The following is a 16749-nucleotide window of genomic DNA, read 5'->3' as shown; positions in this document are numbered from 1 at the left end:
TATAATATATATATAACCAAATCACTTTGCTGTACACCCAAAACTAACACAATATTGTAAATCAACTATACTTCAATTAAAAAAAAAAAGTCTCAAGAAAAAAAGAAGATGACAGAAAGAGAAACTGCTGCTCGTCAGGAAGGAGGGTACCGAGGCACCTCAGCGTCCCGAAGGGTGACCTTCAGAGCGAAGAACAGGAAGCCGGCCCTCACGGCCTGCTAAGTCCTTCTTAACGGTCTCAGATGCCCTTGTTCAGTGCCTTGTTTCAAATTCTCATAGAAGGAAAATATTATAAAATTGTTTTCTCCAACTCATTCCTGCGAGGTCTACCATTTCATCTTCTCTCCCGACCTCTCTTCTCCTCTTGCTCCCTCCCAAGCTGAACATGCTGAAAAACTGGACATCCAGAGACACCTCTTTGCTTACAATTAAAAAGAACTCTGGTTGATAATGAAATCCATGTACCAGAAGGCATGGGTCTGATTTGCCTTTAGCGCTAGAGAACCATAAGGGTCAGAGATGGCTCCCAAAAGCCTACATTCATCTGTACTCAAAAAAGGCAGAAGTCTATGTTACGGGACCAAAAAAACCCCATAGTAACTAGATACTCTGATCAATTACCTATAGTAACCAATAAATTGTTCTAAAAGAGTAATCACATCCCACGGAATTTATAGGGCAATTTTCAGGCATGGCACTCAGGCACAGCACTCTTGTTACCAAGAGAGGGACAGGTGAAGATACCTGAGGACTGGGTATGAGCATACTTACTACATCTCGGGATGTCACAGAATTCCCAGCGTTTGCTGGGATCGGTGGTGAAACACCATGGGCGGGGCTCCCCATCAGGGTTACGACAGTAATTCATCTTCAGATTCTTGTTTGGAAATCTGAATGTGCAAGAAAGATTTTAACAGCACTGAACATTTACATCCACAGATGAGAATCATTTCAAATGAGCAAATATTGAGCACCTGCTGTGTGCTAGGCACAGCGAGGCAGCCAAGGAGGTGACTGGGTGAAGGTTATCCTCAATGTGACGACAATCTCAGAAGAAAGATTAGCCGAGTATTCTAAGGATTGTTTTTCTAACAGTCTACATGTGCAAAAATCATAGAATGGGATCAACTTTATCATTTTGGCCATCTGTAAAACCGACGTAAGCCAACTCCAATTATTCAGCTGCAAATAATAGCAATTTTTAAAACACAAAGTACTTACTGGCTAGAGATAGTCATCTAGTAAACAGTACAGCTGAGAAGTTGGTGTCTTCATAGTTTAAGGGAATTGTCCTCCTGATCTACCCGGTTCTGGTCCTGCTAGCCTTTAAGCTTATAGAAACTGAGGCGGATAAGCTATGCTCCCGTGTGCAGGCCAGAGAGTCCCCTCAACCACAGGGACCCCGTGACTGAGGCTGCGAGATGCACGCCACGCCTCGTGCCCCTCTGGGCTCATTTCACGTCCCTTCCTGAGACCGCAAATGCTTAGTCAGGGTGGACAGAGCAACCAGCAGTGGCTTAAGCAATTCTCTTGCAGGATTGCTTTCCTGAAAGTAAATTTCCCCAATTCTGAGCCTTGAGGCTTTACTGTATTTCTTCTTTGGAATACAATAGGGAAACGAAAATGCAAACAGCTGTGTTTTAAGATAGCTATTTGGAATAGAAGGTACAGAAATTCAGTGGAGCTGTTTTCTACACTGAAATATATGACTTAGTCTCTTTGCCTATAAGTTTTTATAAGCCCCGTTATAATCCTATAGTAGTCCTAGAAAGAAGAGAAAGACCGAAGCAGCTACAGAGAGGGAGGTGTTTTAAGTACAATTAATGCGTACAATTAAGTACAATTAATTAGAAGATGTAGACCATTGTACTGTAGAACTAATCATTACTTTCTAGATCAGAGACTCTTATTTCTATTACAGATTCATGATCCCCTTTGAGAAGCTAGTGAAAGTTAGGAATCCTCAACCCCAGAAAAATGTACTGATATAAATACACATAAAATGTTGAGGGGTTCACAAAGCCCTAAAGCCCATCCACAGATCATAGGCTAGGAAACCTTGACTCTCATCACTATGAAGGAAAAGGAAAGGAAGAAAGAGAAGAGGGAAATATTTGGAAAATACACAAGTGAGATGTATCTGTTTTTCTTAAATTTTTTTTTTTTTTGCGGTATGCGGGCCTCTCACTGTCGTGGCCTCTCCCGTTGCGGAGCACAGGCTCTGGACGCGCAGGCTCAGCGGCCATGGCTCACGGGCCCAGCCGCTCCGCGGCATGTGGGATCTTCCCGGACCAGGGCACGAACCCATGTCCCCTGCATCGGCAGGCGGACTCTTAACCACTGCGCTACCAGGGAAGCCCCTCTTAAATTTTAATGCGCCTACGAATTAGCCGGGAATCTGGTTATAAGGCAAATTCAGATTCAGTGGGTCTGAGATTCTGCATTTCTAACAAACTCTCAGATGATATCACTCTACCATGGACCACATTTCGAGTAGTAGGAATGTATCCTTCATTTGCAGTCATGTGGGAAGATTCAAACTTTGAAATTCAAAAACATCAGGTATGTTCACTTTTTGAGGAATGCTAAAATACCTAAATAACATTAAATTACCCATAACGCTGCAGAGTCATAAACATCTAATTCCACCCCCGTTGAGACTTACTTGGCAGGAATGTACCCATGAGCATGGGGGCTCTGAGAGTCCCACGCCTGGCAATCAAGTCCAGACACGGTCTTGGAAATTTTGCCCTCGTAGTTTTCTCCACTGCAATGCATACATTCATCTGGGCAGAACGGACAAGAAGGAAAGGAAGAAAGACACTGAAATGGACGAAGCGAAACGGAGTAAAAACTAGAATTCCACTAGAAATGTCTAATACCTTTGCCGCTTGTTCGAGGTACTTTTCCCACAATCACTTGGCAACAAAACTGGCAACAAAGGCTTAATTTTCTAATAAAATCTATAGCGTCATTCTCTTTTTCAAATGGGAAAATTAGTATATTTCGGTTAATACCTTCTCAACTATTATAGTCTTGACCAAATCCAGAAACTCCATAATGCCATGTCTTCAAAGTGGGATGTGTGGTCCTTGGTGGGTGGGAAGGGGGTGGGGGAGCGGTTGAACATAATCTCAGGAGTCTGTAAGTTCTCTACTAGAATTTTTTGATATTTGGGGTCCCCATTCCAATAGCGGTCTTTAAAAATTTCTATGAAATTATTCTGGTCGTGTAGATAACTGCCAAATAAGCCAGCACCCTTTCAGGATTTTAGTGCTAGGGTTTCTGCTCGTGTTCATGACCTCACGTGGGAACAATGGGGTAATAAGGAAAACAGAAGCAGACTTGATGCAAAAATGATGCTCTCATGTCAGTGAAGGGCCGAATGACCGCATAACAGAGTGTACAGGTAAAGGATCCCCATGGTTGGAATAGAAAAAGTGATGGGGAAGTGAGGCTTCACGTGGTACATACACTATCCATGTGGTTACACATATCTCACCCTTGTTCATTCCCCCATTGCACCAATAAATAGAGCAGGAAATGTGAAACGAACATCTTTCAATAGGATGTTTTAAATCTTTAGCATTGACTTTTGAGGTGCACTATTAAATTGATTGGTCCATTAAAACAATAGAATCCTGACTTAAAAACTGGTTCATTGCTTGGTTTCAATGAAACAACAAAGTCTACCGTGTTAAATTAATATTGGGTATTTGAATTGTATTGATTTTGTGGTTTTATTTTAATGATTTAATTGCAAATATGTTTTGGGCTTTATACTGTGTCAGAGCTTTAAGCATAAGAAGTTTGCATCTAGAGTTTATATCTAGTTTTATATTAGTCCCTGTTGAAGTACATTTTAATAAAAATAATTTAGATCAATCATGGAAAGTGTGCAAAATTGGGCCTTTCCAAGAGGTCATGTGTTACTTGATTCTGTCAAACACAGCACTGATTGATTATTAATATCCCTGTAGAACATTGATTTACAGCAAATTACTCCACAGACGAAGGGCAGATAGGAAAGCATTTTCTAGAGCCATCCCTGACCTTCACATTGAGGAATGTCGCAGTAGTCAAATCTCGTGCCTGGATCTGTGGTGTAACACCAAGGTCCCTTCTTATCATTGTCTGGGTTCCTGCAGTAGTTCTCATCCAATCCCGCTAAAGGATACTTTTCAGGTGAAAAGCTGTGGAGGATGAAAAAGAACCACTTTGACTATATTTTTAAGATCAGCATGTCATCAGCAAGGCAGGATAAGACACCCTCTCTTTCCCGTCTGTGATTCGAGGTGGTGTCATCCAAATGCATTTCGGCTATGTGCTAGAGCGTTCGTGTCACCCAATTCTCAGTATCTCTGCTGATAGCCTGCTTCAGTAGAGTAGCTAATATTACTATTATTACTATGTGGACAGCCAAGTCCTGGAAGTAGAGCCAAAGTGTCTTTATGCACAGTAGAAATACAAAGCCCTCAAAAGCCTGCCAATTTCACGATGCATTCCTAACACCTGCTTTTGTCAGTTGCCCTTCTCTCTGTAAAAGTAATAGAAGTTAACACCCTTTTATCTGTGTGAACTCTGCACGAGGTATTACACTAAAATTTCTCTATGCATTCTCTAATGTAGTCTTAATAAAAATCCCTCTCAGGAAGGTGTTATTATCCCCGTTTTACAGATGAGAAAACTGATCATGTGAAACAAATCAAATCTTGCCTAAGCTTGAGCAGTTCATAAGTAGTATCTCAAGGGTTTAAAGTCAGATCTGTCTGATGCCAAATTCTACATCCTCTCTGAGATGCATCCAGAATTAATGGGAGACTGGGAGGATGGAGTGAAGCTCATTTTCAGAGATGAGTTGCTATATAGCGATAAGAAATTAGATTAAAAACCTAAGAAATTAGATTAAAAACCTAAGACTTGGGACTCCCCTGGTGATCCAGTGGTAAAGAATCTGCCTTGCAATGCAGTGGATGCAGGTTCGATCCCTGGTTAGGGAACTAAGATCCCACATGCTGTGGGGCAAATAAGCCTGTGCGCCACAACTACAGAGCCCTGGAGCCTGCACGCCACAACTAGAGAAGAGAAAAAACCCACATGCCACAACCAGAGAGAAGCCCGTGCACCTCAATGAAAGATCCCGCAAGCCTCAACAAGGATCCCGCGTGCCTTGACTAAGACCCGATGCAGCCAAAAATTAAAAAAAAAACAAACAAAAAAACCCAAAAACCTAAGACTTGAAATCTGAAATGGTAGCTCTTGTTTCTGGTTCTTCTATGTACCTGTGTTTGGTAGATTTGGTCCTCCCAGGATCTCAGTTTCCTCATCTGCTGGGGTAAAGACGGCCTATATTATCTCTAAGGCCCTTGACATTCCATGATTTGGCCATTTGGTTTAATTATTTTAACCTCAATAAGCCTTAATGTGCTGGAAATATGAGACCTGCCCATCTCATAGGGATGCATAAAGGCAATTTGTTTGGGTAGGTGAGGGGGAAGGGTCATAGACACTAAATTCCCACTTGATAAGCATTGTTAATGAGAACTTAATCCACCTAATACCATATTGGGCAAAGCCCCAAAAGGATGACACTAAAATAAATAATAGGCAAGTTGCAAGATAATCTGTTTTTCACAATGTTGAGGTGAACACATGGTATATTTGATTTAGACTAATTCACTTCTAAGCATAGTCATCTTTGGTCTTTTCTCAGATTCAGCCTAGAATTCATGGTTTTATAGTTCTTTTGTATTGTTCTCAGTCTTCCAGAAAAGCATATATGCAAGAATGAATGGAAAGCAGCCATTGTCTGCTTTTATTCCATAAATAATCGAACGGTTCTGCCCCAGCATCAAGAAGTTTCTCCCCATATCTGCTAGTCACATGATCTGGTTTGAGTCAGAAATAATGGAATCACTCTGAGTATAAGAGGTGAACACGGAGACGAAAGAGAAAGTCTTACTTGGGTACGTGTGGAGAATTGTCACTCCATTTTTGACAGGCGACACCACTCTTTGTTTTGGCCATGGTCCCCCTGTAATTCTTCCCAGTTCCAGTCTTGCACTCTGAAAGGTACACTGTAAGGAAGTCCAAACAGTGGTCAAACCCCTTCACAACAAGAAGAATCATGAAGAAGCCCTGCACTACTTGAACACATTGAGAGAAAGGACGCCATTGCCCGCTATCTAAAAAGACAGTCTTTTACGTCTAAGAGTTACAGTTAACTAAGCCACGTGGGGCATTGCTTCCTTTACTCAAAACTACCGCCCCTCCCTGTGCCGGGCAGATGCTGGGTGCTGGGGATGCTGGAAACACCAAGAGTAGGAACCGCACAGGCCCTGCCCTCGTGGAGCTTACATTCCAGTGGAGTCATGGGGGCCGGTTACAGAAAGTAATCAAGAACACAGATTGTGAAATAGACAACCTTGTGGTGACACATGTAACAGAGAAAATAAATAGCATCATGAGAAAGTGGATGGGAAAGGGGATGGGGGCTTCTTCACAAGGTGGGCAGCAGGTTTTCAGAGGTTGAAAGAGATCCAAGCCACTTCTACTTTTGGAAGGTCCCAGTAGTATTTTAAATATGAAAAAAGTGTCAAACAGGTGATATGACTGTGGTCTACTTTCAATGTTTACAGAAGATGTTCGCAACCAGCCTCCACTTAACCAACGCACCGGTTGCCCAGTGGGCCCCATCCTGCCTTTAAACACGCTGCCAGGTGCCCACCTGTGGCCCACTTGTGGCAGGGTGGGCATCTGCGGCTGGCAGGCCACTTTCGGGTGTGCCCACCCACTGTGTTCCTACCAGTTTGGTTATATGCTTACCAAGAATCAGTTGCTTTTATTTCCAAAACTTTTTATACAGCTCTATTTGATTACAGATGATCTAAACTGAGAAATGAATGGGGGGAAAAATGGAGCTTTTTAAAAAAATTAAGTTGAATGGTTTCAAGGATTTGAAAGAGTTGAATAGTATTTTTTTTTGAATTTTATTTTATTTATCTTTTTATACAGCAGGTTCTTATTAGTTATCTATTTTATACATGTGAGTGTACATATGTCAATCCCAAACAATAGCTATTGTTGATTGAGTACGTGCCAAGTGCAGGGCTCAGTGCCAGCTTCCTTACATTTATTCATCATAATCCCTGCAACAAATCTGTAAGGCTGGAATAAGGTCAACACGCATCTCTGCACAATGCTTTGTTGCCTCTTGTTCCATTACAAACTCTCAGCAGGAAAGAGTAGTGTGGATGGAACAGGCAAAAAAAAGAGAAATGGAACCCGTGGTGTAGTAGGGAAGAACAAATCTGATTCCATATTGGATCTGTGTCTTTCACTTTTGTATTCTGTTGCTTTTGCTACAAGTTAAGAATGTTGCCTATAACCTGAAATACATAGGATAGCCCATTCTCAAGGCTCTGACCTCTAAAGGTAGAACACTTTCCCATTCATATAGAGACCAAAGGTTGCAGAACAGAGAATAACACTTATCTCGTTGGAGGTTTATAGGAACATTGTGACGGGACTTATGTGGCCAGCTGCAAGAGCAAAGGATTCCTACACCAAGAAGTCTGCAGCAACCAACCTCAGCCCCTCCCCTTTTAGTATAAAAGAAGCCTGAATTCTAATCAGGGAAGATGGTTCTTTGGGACACTAGTCCACCATCTTCTTAGTTGGCTGGCTTTCTGAATAAAGTCTCTATTCTTTGTCCCAGCAAATCATCTCTTGACTTATTGGCCTGTCCTGCAGGTAGCAGGACTCGAGTTGAATAGTTTTAAAAATTGTCATCATATCCACTGAGAGCAATCCATTCATATAGTTGATATGAGTTTGAAGAGAAGGACACTAATTATCATAGACAAGTCACTAGAGTGCGGTTTATGCAAGAAATGTACCAGATAACTCCTGTTGGTGGCCCCAGGTTCAGAGAAAAAAAGCCTCTGCTTTACATCAAAAGGTGCCAATGTAAGCTTCTGTTTTCGGTGAAAATATAAAATATTTAAGGTATATTTGTGTCATCTTTTACGATTCCCCACTTTAGCCAAGTTTTTAAATTAATCAATCAATTATCTGGGGAAAGGACTTCTAACACACCTACAGCAGCTACTGCTTTAAACCCAACGCTCTATATAAAGATGACAGATATATCTTCATTGAGATATATTATTATAGTAGATATATTACACTTATCAAAAAGGTAAACTCAAGGTACTTTGGAGGCCAAGGGTCAGGGGAGACTTTTCAAAGGAGGTGATGCTTGAGCTGAAATCTGGGAGATGAGAAGGAGCTGGAAGAACAGAGGAGGGTCCAGGGTGAAGAGGTGTGTGCTTGCCCTGCTGGAGCGGGGGCAGATGTAAGCCCCGCACATGAGGTAGGCTTAAATAATACAGGGCCCTGCAGCAATTGGTGAGTATTTCGATTGTCTTCTAGGGCACTAAAGGTTTGAAGCAGGGAAGTTACAGACCAGCCGCTGCGGTGGTACAGCCAGTGATGATGGCGGCTCAGACCCAAGGGGCAGCAGTGGCCATGGCGGCAAAAGTAGAGATGTAACTAATTTGACACTGACCATTCCCAGAAAAACCCTGGCAGGTAATTTAACAGTGGGTCAATATTCCACAGTAAAGAAACAAGCACCAAAAAATGACTGACTTTTGACCTCTCTTTTATTTGTATGTACCCGCCAGAGTTTATATAACCTTTTGCTCCTTTCCATCACCTTGAAAACAGGCAACTCTTCAACTATCCAAACTAAGCCTAGAGGTCACCCCCATGATCCTCTGGTTAACAATTTACAAAGGGCATGTTTAAACGTTAGCATTTTGCAGAGAGTATCCCACCAGCCTTTTTAAAAATCTGACGAACAGTGGGATTGTAAGAACTAGTAACGTCAACGGATAAACTTCAGATTTAATCTGCACTTTAGACTCAAGGATTAGAGCTAAACAGTGGGCTGGAAGTGTGTATAGCAGACGCACAGGTAATTAAACCTAAGAAGATGAACCAATGTGTAGATAGAATCCTAACCTAAAAAAACACTTCTCAAAATCTTATTTAGAGTTTTGTGGGGAAACTAGAATGTTGTAAGCCATTGTCAAGAATCAGTGAGATAGGATGTTTCTGGTTGAGTTCAACACCTCTGATACAGAATATTTGGAGAGCAAAATTGTTATCAAAATAGTCTTACTACCTCGCCAGCAACAGAGAATAGGAAATAGTTTTGAAAGCATCATTATTCACTTAAATCTTCGTACAGACTTAATGAACTTTTACACATCTTAGAAGACATGCAACTTTCGTAGGAGTCTAGGCCACCCGTGATCCTAGACAATGAAAGATCTAGAGTTTTCAAGGAAACTATGGAAAAGGAACTGCAACTTCTGCACATTTTCAAAAGACACCATTCCAGAGTCTAAGGGAAATACAGACCATGCCTGAAAAAAAGTGGAACATGTAAGAGTAAAAATAAGGATATTTTCTCTATTTAAATGTTACTGCAGATTGAAAACACCTCAGTTTTGCTATTTCTCCAGGTTTCAGACCAAGGACTGTGGTCCCTGCAGAACAAAACACCAAGATCATAAGAAACTTGTCGACTCTCCCTCTTCTCCTTAAAAATAAAATAAAATCTTCAGTATCTTATTTTCAGGGTCATAGAGGTGGAAGTGATTTTGTAAATCCAATCCCTTCGTTTTTAAACCAAGAGAAATGAAACTTAAAAGGTAAAGTCATATGTACAGGTTGACGTAGTGGGTTAGTGGCCAAATCTTCTGACTCCAAATTCAATTTCACTACGCCATAGCGCCTCCATTCGCTGGTCTGATAAATTACAGACATTAAACGGGCTGGGGGAGGGAAGGGGGAGGGGAATGGGGAGAAGGAAGAAAACGTTGTACGTACTTCTCTTCTCAAATAAAACGACATCCCTCATCCTAAGGACTGGGGAAAACTTGCTGTTTTCAGCCATTATCACACATTGTTGTTCTTTACTGTGATACTGGAATGCCCTGCAGAAGAGAACCAGAAAACACAACTCTTTTCCTTTATTTAAGGAAAGCAAAGGTTTATTCATAAGGAAGAGACTAACGATAACTCTCTTGGTGAATCAAGGAGCTCAGAATTTGTTACTTCCAATTCAACCTGGCACTGTACCGAGGAAGTATCGTCAAAGGATGCAGCAACATGGTAGCTACTCTTGTTTTCTTCTAACTTTACTTTCTCCCCCTGCAAATTTTCGCGCTTTTTTCCCCCTCTGTTTCAACTGCTTTATTCTTTCTTCACTAGTTTTCTTAATGAAGTACCAGAATATTTGCTTTGTGCTGGAAAGAAGCAACTGAGTGCTTTAAACCCACTCCTGAGAGGGCCCACGTGGACTCCTGTAACTTCCCCTTGACCATGTCTCTGCATTCTACTCCCTTCCCCTCACACCTCCCTGCACTGTACCTCAGTCCTGTATGGGTGCTGAGTCTGGCATCAAAGCCGTCCATGGCTTCCTTTCCTGCCCCATCTCCTGTGTGAACCTTTGCTTCAGCTGACTTGGTCCTTTCATCGTCCCTCTCACAGGTGCCCAGCCGCGCTGCCCTCTGCCTAGTATCCCTCCCGCATGGTCAGTATTTACCAAGATCTCACCCTTCAAAGCCCAGCTCAGTTCCCACCTCCTCCCCAGGCCTTCCCTGGTCATCTCAACTCTTAGGATTGTTGTTTCCTCTGAATCTTCATAGAGCACGTATTGATTACGTCACTTATCAATGTCTCGCATTGGCTGTTTTTTTTTAAAATTTTTATATTTTATCCAGTTTCTGTGACTACACCATAAATTCAAAAGGGCAAGCACTGGCTTTTGTATCTACACAAAAATCTATCATATATACTGATATATATATATATATATATATCCCCATGTACCGATCACTGTATCAATGCTTTGCGGCTCCTTAGGGTCTAGGACACTTCTAGTCACATGATTCTCAATAAATATTTATTGACGATAATGTTAGAAACTAGAGCTCAGAACAATAGCGGCCGATGTCATGTGTAAAAATAAATAACTTCCTTTGGGGGCATTTTTCTAAAGGGGTCACTAATTAACAAGAAACCGTATGGTTTCAGGTACAGAGAGCAAATACAGATTCCAAACTCCAATCCCATGAAATTCCTCTTTCCTCTTAAATCCTATTTTCGCTGATAAATCCCTGAGCAAATTTCTCGTGATCAACATAATAGCGTCTCAAGCAGCAGGATTTCTGCGTAGGCGCAGTGACCAAGAAAATACCTGCAAATGAAATCTTTTTCCTCCTCACAGTTTGTTGCACATTCGTCTATGCTTCCTGTCACCAGCTGCTTCCGCGTCAGACTAAACAGGGAAGCTCCCTGGGTATTTACATAGTCATCCAGCGGGTCTCCGAGACCTACAATTGGAAGATAAAAGTGGCACAACTGGTAAATGCATCACCACCATTGTTTCATTCTCATGAATTTGTAAACTATTCGCTTTCCATCAACGAAGTAAAACTGGCTGCTCCATTGGAAGCAGAATGGGCGGCTGTGAATAAAAATGTTTAATTAGGAAAACAGTTCCATGAATAGATGGCACTATGTTAAAAGATCAACTGGATTGTTAGGTTAATAGATTGGAACTATTTATCAACTTCCGTGTTACTACGTTAATGGGTATGAAACGTTAAATAAGAAAAAATTTGATCTGTTTGCTAGTAATTGCATATCATGATGGAACAGTAAGAGACAACCAAGGGCAACTTTTGATGTTGATTTGTCCATCCTTGGGTATAAGTAGAAACTGGAGGCCACTATTCGATTTCCTACAGTGCAAACTTTAGTTGTGGCACTGTCGCTTAAACTGATGGGATAAGCACACTCTGAATGGCTCCGCCACAAGATACAAAAACCTTGGTGAGTTGATGATGTCGAGAATAAATAAGAGCTGGACTAAATCTTGACCACCATACATGGTCATTTTTATACTGGACTTACTAGAGTGACACCTCACTATTTATTAAAGAGAAATCATTTTTGCCAAGATGATGACAGCTTTCTGGCATTTCTGAGGAAACAGCAGCAGAGCCTGGGACAAACAATGGCCTTGATTTTCCTCGGACATAAAATCTGAGGCAAAGAGTCTGTTTGAAGGTCGCTCTGCCCCCTTGCTACTGCAGAGGGTGGCCAGGGGTGCCTCAGCCATGTTCCCACCGCAAGGCTACAAAGAGTACTCCTGAGACACGTGGCGCCTGAGACAGCTGTGGCAGCTCTACTCCAAGCCTGGAGACTCAGCCTCTACCCTTTTGGGATGGAACACCAGCCGTTTCCATAGGGTGAGGGGCTAAAAGAGGTTAATTTCATGGAGACAGCAAAGTTTCCTAAAGTTTGCCTAAATGGGATTAGGCAACCTGGCAACTTTGACCACTTTGAGGGGAGGGGTGGAGATCGAAGCCAGGGTGAGCGTGTTGAAGAGCGATCAAGAGAGGCGGTGGGAACAGCAGGGAAGACAAGTCTTTGCAGAAATCTGGCTGTGAAAGGAGCATTTCCTAGAGGCCATATGAAATCTCAGAAATTTAAAAAAAATTTTTATTGAAATATAGTTGATTTACACTGTTGTGTTACTTTCAGGTGTAGAGCAAAGTGATTCAATTATACATATATATTCTTTTTTAGATTCTCTTCCATTATAGGTTATTACAAGATGTTGAGTAGAGTTCCCTGTGCTATACAGTAGGTCCTTGTTGGTTATCTATTTTATATATAGTAGTGTGTATTTGTTACTCCCAACCTCCTAATTTATCCCTCCCCCCTCTTTCCCCTTTGGTAACCAGAAGTTTGTTTTCTATGTCTTTAAGTCTATTTCTGTTTTGTAAATAAGTTCATTTGTATCATTTTTTTAGATTCCACATATAAGGTATATCATAGGATATTTGTCCCTGTCTGACTTACTTAGTGTGATCAGCTCTAGGTCCTCTCAGGAATTTTTGAAGATGAGACATTCTAGAGCATGTTTGGATACTGATGAAAATTATCTAGTAGGAAGGGTCATAAAGGGTCACATCCTCATTCTCAGAAGGGCCATCCCTTAACACCTGAAAACACACACGCCACAAGGGTGTGATGCACTTTCCTAGATTAAGACAAAGCTGTTTGCAGAGCCCGCCCTCTCCCTGCCTCTGCTCTTCCTTCCTCGACCTGAGATTCTCCAAACTGGAAGGATGGATGGTTCCATCCTTGAATAGGAAGTTGACTGATGTTGTTTAATACACCAAAAAAGCACTTGATACATGTGTCAAGAGATTATAGAGAAATAGATATTTTAGACCCATACCCATGTCGTCATCCTGTATTTTTTTCCCAATTGGTGCTCTCATTTCCAGGAAGAGTTGTGCTTTGGTAAATTCTATAGATCAGGATGTGACTTTAAAAACAAACACAAGAACTCTATAAAGTATATCCTATAAAGACTGAAATTAGATCTTTTGAAGAGTTCTTAGAAAGTAGAGGAGGCCGGGGTGTAAATGATATCAAAACAAGAAAATTTCCATTTTTATCACCCTTTAATTATGTTATGTTAGTATGTTTCATAGCATATAGCTGCTGAGACCCACCTTAGGAGCTGATACACCAAAGAAATATCCCAAAAGAGAATAAATTCTATTCTTTTTACTTTGAAAAGTTTTCCCCCAATAATTTATTTCTTTAATTCCAGGGAACATGTGACAATGTGGTGTAATACACTTTATTTATTGACCAAGAAATATTAGACAAACTTTTTTAGTAACAAAAGTATTTTTATATTCTATGCTGAATGTAGATGTATATTGATACCAAAACAAGTATATTTTATTAATAATGTGGGTTTGTATTTTTTTAAAATCATGGTAGTGTGTATATGTACACCCGTGCTTGTGTGTTTGAAAGAAAAGGCTTTGTGGTTTGTGAAATGCAAACTGCGTTTCCGCCTGTCACTGAGAACAGCTGTAAAAGGAGATTTTTGTTCCTCTCCCTGGTCATTTCAGTGCACTGGAAAGACGAAACACTTCCACGGAAAGACAGAGCAAATGCCTTCCTTTCAAAAAGAGCTTATGCAAGTCTTTTTTCCCCTAGGTTGGTGAAGACGTATGTTAATCCTGCCTCAGAGAAGTCTGTTCTAACATTTGGGTGTGTCCCACTGTATCCAGAGTTCCAGGTCCCGCTTCCCATAGACTAAAATAAAGTGTGCCCAAAAAAATAAAAAATAAAATAATAATAAAATAGAGTGTGCACCCCTGCGCCACTCCCCACAAACATTTCCCATGAAGACCTCTGTATGCAACTTTCTGCTGTTTCTTCTTTGATATTTCTTTAGATGGCGCCACTAAATTCAAATGCATTCGACTCTGATTTAAAGTACAGCTCGTAAAATTTTATCTGGCTGCTTATAAATTGAATTTCAAGTATCTATACATTGTTTATATGAAGAACAACTAACATAATGTATGATTCCGCTTATAAGAAATGTCCAGTGGACATATATACACTACCAAGCGTAAGATAGATAGCGAGTGGGAGGCCGCATAGCACAGGGAAATGAGCTTGGTGCTTTGTGACCGCCTGGAGGGGTGAGATAGGCAGGGTGGGAGGGAGGGAGATGCAGGAGGGAGGAGATATGGGAACATATGTATATGTATAACTGATTCACTTTGTTATAAATCAGAAACGAACACACCACTGTAAAGCAATTATACTCCAATAAAGATGTAAAAAAAAAAAAAGAAAAAGAAATGTCCAAAACAGGCAAATCAGAGGCAGAAAGTAGATTAGTGATCGCCAGGGGCTGGGCGGGAATGGAGGTTAGGGAGGGGGGAGAAGAGGGGTTGGAGGTGACAGCTAAGGGGTGTGGAGTTTATTTGGGGGGTAATAAAAATGTTCTAAAAGGTATTGTGATGGGTGCATAACTCTGAATACTGAAAACCTTTGGATTGCATGCTTTAAATGGATGAATTGTACAGTATGTGAATTATATCTCAATAGAGCTGTCAAAAAAAAAAAAAAGAACTACAAAGACATGCTTAGAATATTTTAACAAAAGTTTAAGCAAAGTTGAAAAAGTGGGAAGAAGCATCAGATTCTTTCTCAGAAAGGCCTGGCTAAAGTCCTGGTTTCTGGGAGTTTGGTCAATAGGCAAATAACGTGATTTTCCTAAGGACAGATTTCCTCATCTATAAAATGGGTATAAATCTACTACAATACCTATGGTATCAGCTAAATAAGCTGGACTTAGTAAAGGACACACACATATGCATGTATGAGTAAAAATGTGCCCGGCCTACCTCAGGTACTCAGTGGAGATTTGTTGAATTATTGTACGGACATCATCCTGCAGATCGATGCCTGTGATTTCTCCAGGCATAAGAAGCAAACTTATATGTATGGAAAACCTTCCTTACGTCATAACAAACAGAGAACAGGTCAACACAACCACAGACTGGTCAAAGAATATGGTCAGAGATATTTCATTGTTTACATTTGAAAGTCAGAAAAATACGACACCTTAACAAAAATGGTCTACGTTAACCAAACTAAGAACCAGGCAAAGACTAACAGCTTTTGGGGTTGTTAGCTATATGGGCTATTTTTTTTTTCTAACTAAAATAACCATCACGTGGGCTCCATCTTTTAGACTGAGAACGTCATGCATTATTTTCTCTGCCCACTTGTCTCCAGTATTCCCATGAGGGAAACAAAACATTTCTTGAAGATTTCCTCATTCTTAATTCATGACCTGGGACTCTCACGAGTCAAAAGCTAAATTCAACATGTTGCACATGAAACCATCATGGATCTATTTTTAATACATTGCTAGGAAAAAAATATATTGATTAAAGTGGAAAAAATCTCCATGTCTTACCTGATTTCAGAAATAAAAGAAGTAGAAGGACCACCTCCATATGTACCATTTTGGAACTGACCAGCAGTGTCCGGAAAACAGTGTGTCCCAATCCCAAGATGTTATTGACTTACATGAGAGGAAATGCACCACAAACAAGATAATCACACGGAGTTAATTATTCTCTTGGAGGCCCATTGCCACTGTGCTCTGAAGTGTTCAAACATTACCTTGACAGGAGGATCTTACAAAATGTTTGAGAGCGGAGTCTGCAATAGATGCTGGGAAGCGGTGGAGGCTGCCCGCCCCCTCGGCTGCCCCACACTGCCTCCTGCTTCCCTCCTTGCCCCCAGCCCATCATCATTCCCACTTACTCTTCTTTCCTTCCCTCTTATTTCACTCTCTTTCTTTTGGGTGAAAAAAAAATTACAACAATAGCTAACATTTGCTGAGGACTTTCCTATGCCAGACCTTCTGCATAGTTTCATCCAACCTTCCAAACAGGCAATATTATTATCATCCCCACTTCAGATGAGGTGACTCAGGCTGAGAAGGTTTAACTTTCCCAAGGTCACTTAGCTCACAAGGGATGAAGCCAATGGACAAAATCTATTTGGCCTCAGATTACAGACTTAAGCTAGAGCATCACTATTAACATCTCCACATTGTACCAGTGTAGAAATCACTACGTAAGTTACAATATTTCATTATTATCAAACTTTATGTCCAATGGACTCATATGGCTTCCATGCTTATAGATGATGTTATAAAATGTCGATCTTTTCCCCCAATGAATTCACAGTGCATTATAGTCTCATCGTCATGAAATAAAGCAAGAGTGGGAAAATTAAGTTTAAAGAATGTCTTGATTTTAATTGTTG

The 16749-nt window shown here is 40.9% G+C and overlaps 1 protein-coding gene across 7 annotated transcripts in view; it reads right to left on the bottom strand.

The window, feature by feature from the left end:
* Nucleotides 1-15997, bottom strand: part of PLG (plasminogen) — a 44181-nt gene extending 28184 nt beyond the window's left edge. For 5 of the 7 annotated variants that reach the window (XM_027079237.1, XM_027079247.1, XM_027079211.1 and 2 more), the window contains exons 1-7: nucleotides 15890-15938; nucleotides 11273-11408; nucleotides 9901-10007; nucleotides 5963-6077; nucleotides 4054-4193; nucleotides 2666-2786; nucleotides 772-890 (exon numbers count right to left, since the gene is read on the bottom strand). In XM_027079237.1, the coding sequence (XP_026935038.1) occupies nucleotides 772-890; nucleotides 2666-2786; nucleotides 4054-4193; nucleotides 5963-6077; nucleotides 9901-10007; nucleotides 11273-11408; nucleotides 15890-15938 (787 nt within the window). Of the gene's footprint in view, nucleotides 1-771; nucleotides 891-2665; nucleotides 2787-4053; nucleotides 4194-5962; nucleotides 6078-9900; nucleotides 10008-11272; nucleotides 11409-15889 lie in introns of all 7 variants that reach the window. The other 2 variants (XM_027079252.1, XM_027079219.1) reach the window with 1 other exon arrangement.
* Between the last annotated feature and the right edge of the window lie 752 nt (nucleotides 15998-16749).

Source organism: Aethalodelphis obliquidens, unplaced genomic scaffold, assembly GCF_003676395.1.
Source record: "Aethalodelphis obliquidens isolate GAN/ISIS:26980383/991018 unplaced genomic scaffold, ASM367639v1 scaffold3, whole genome shotgun sequence".
Classification (NCBI taxonomy): domain Eukaryota; kingdom Metazoa; phylum Chordata; class Mammalia; order Artiodactyla; family Delphinidae; genus Aethalodelphis; species Aethalodelphis obliquidens.
Note: the sequence above shows the minus strand (reverse complement) of the source record. Positions and strands in the feature narration are given on the sequence as shown.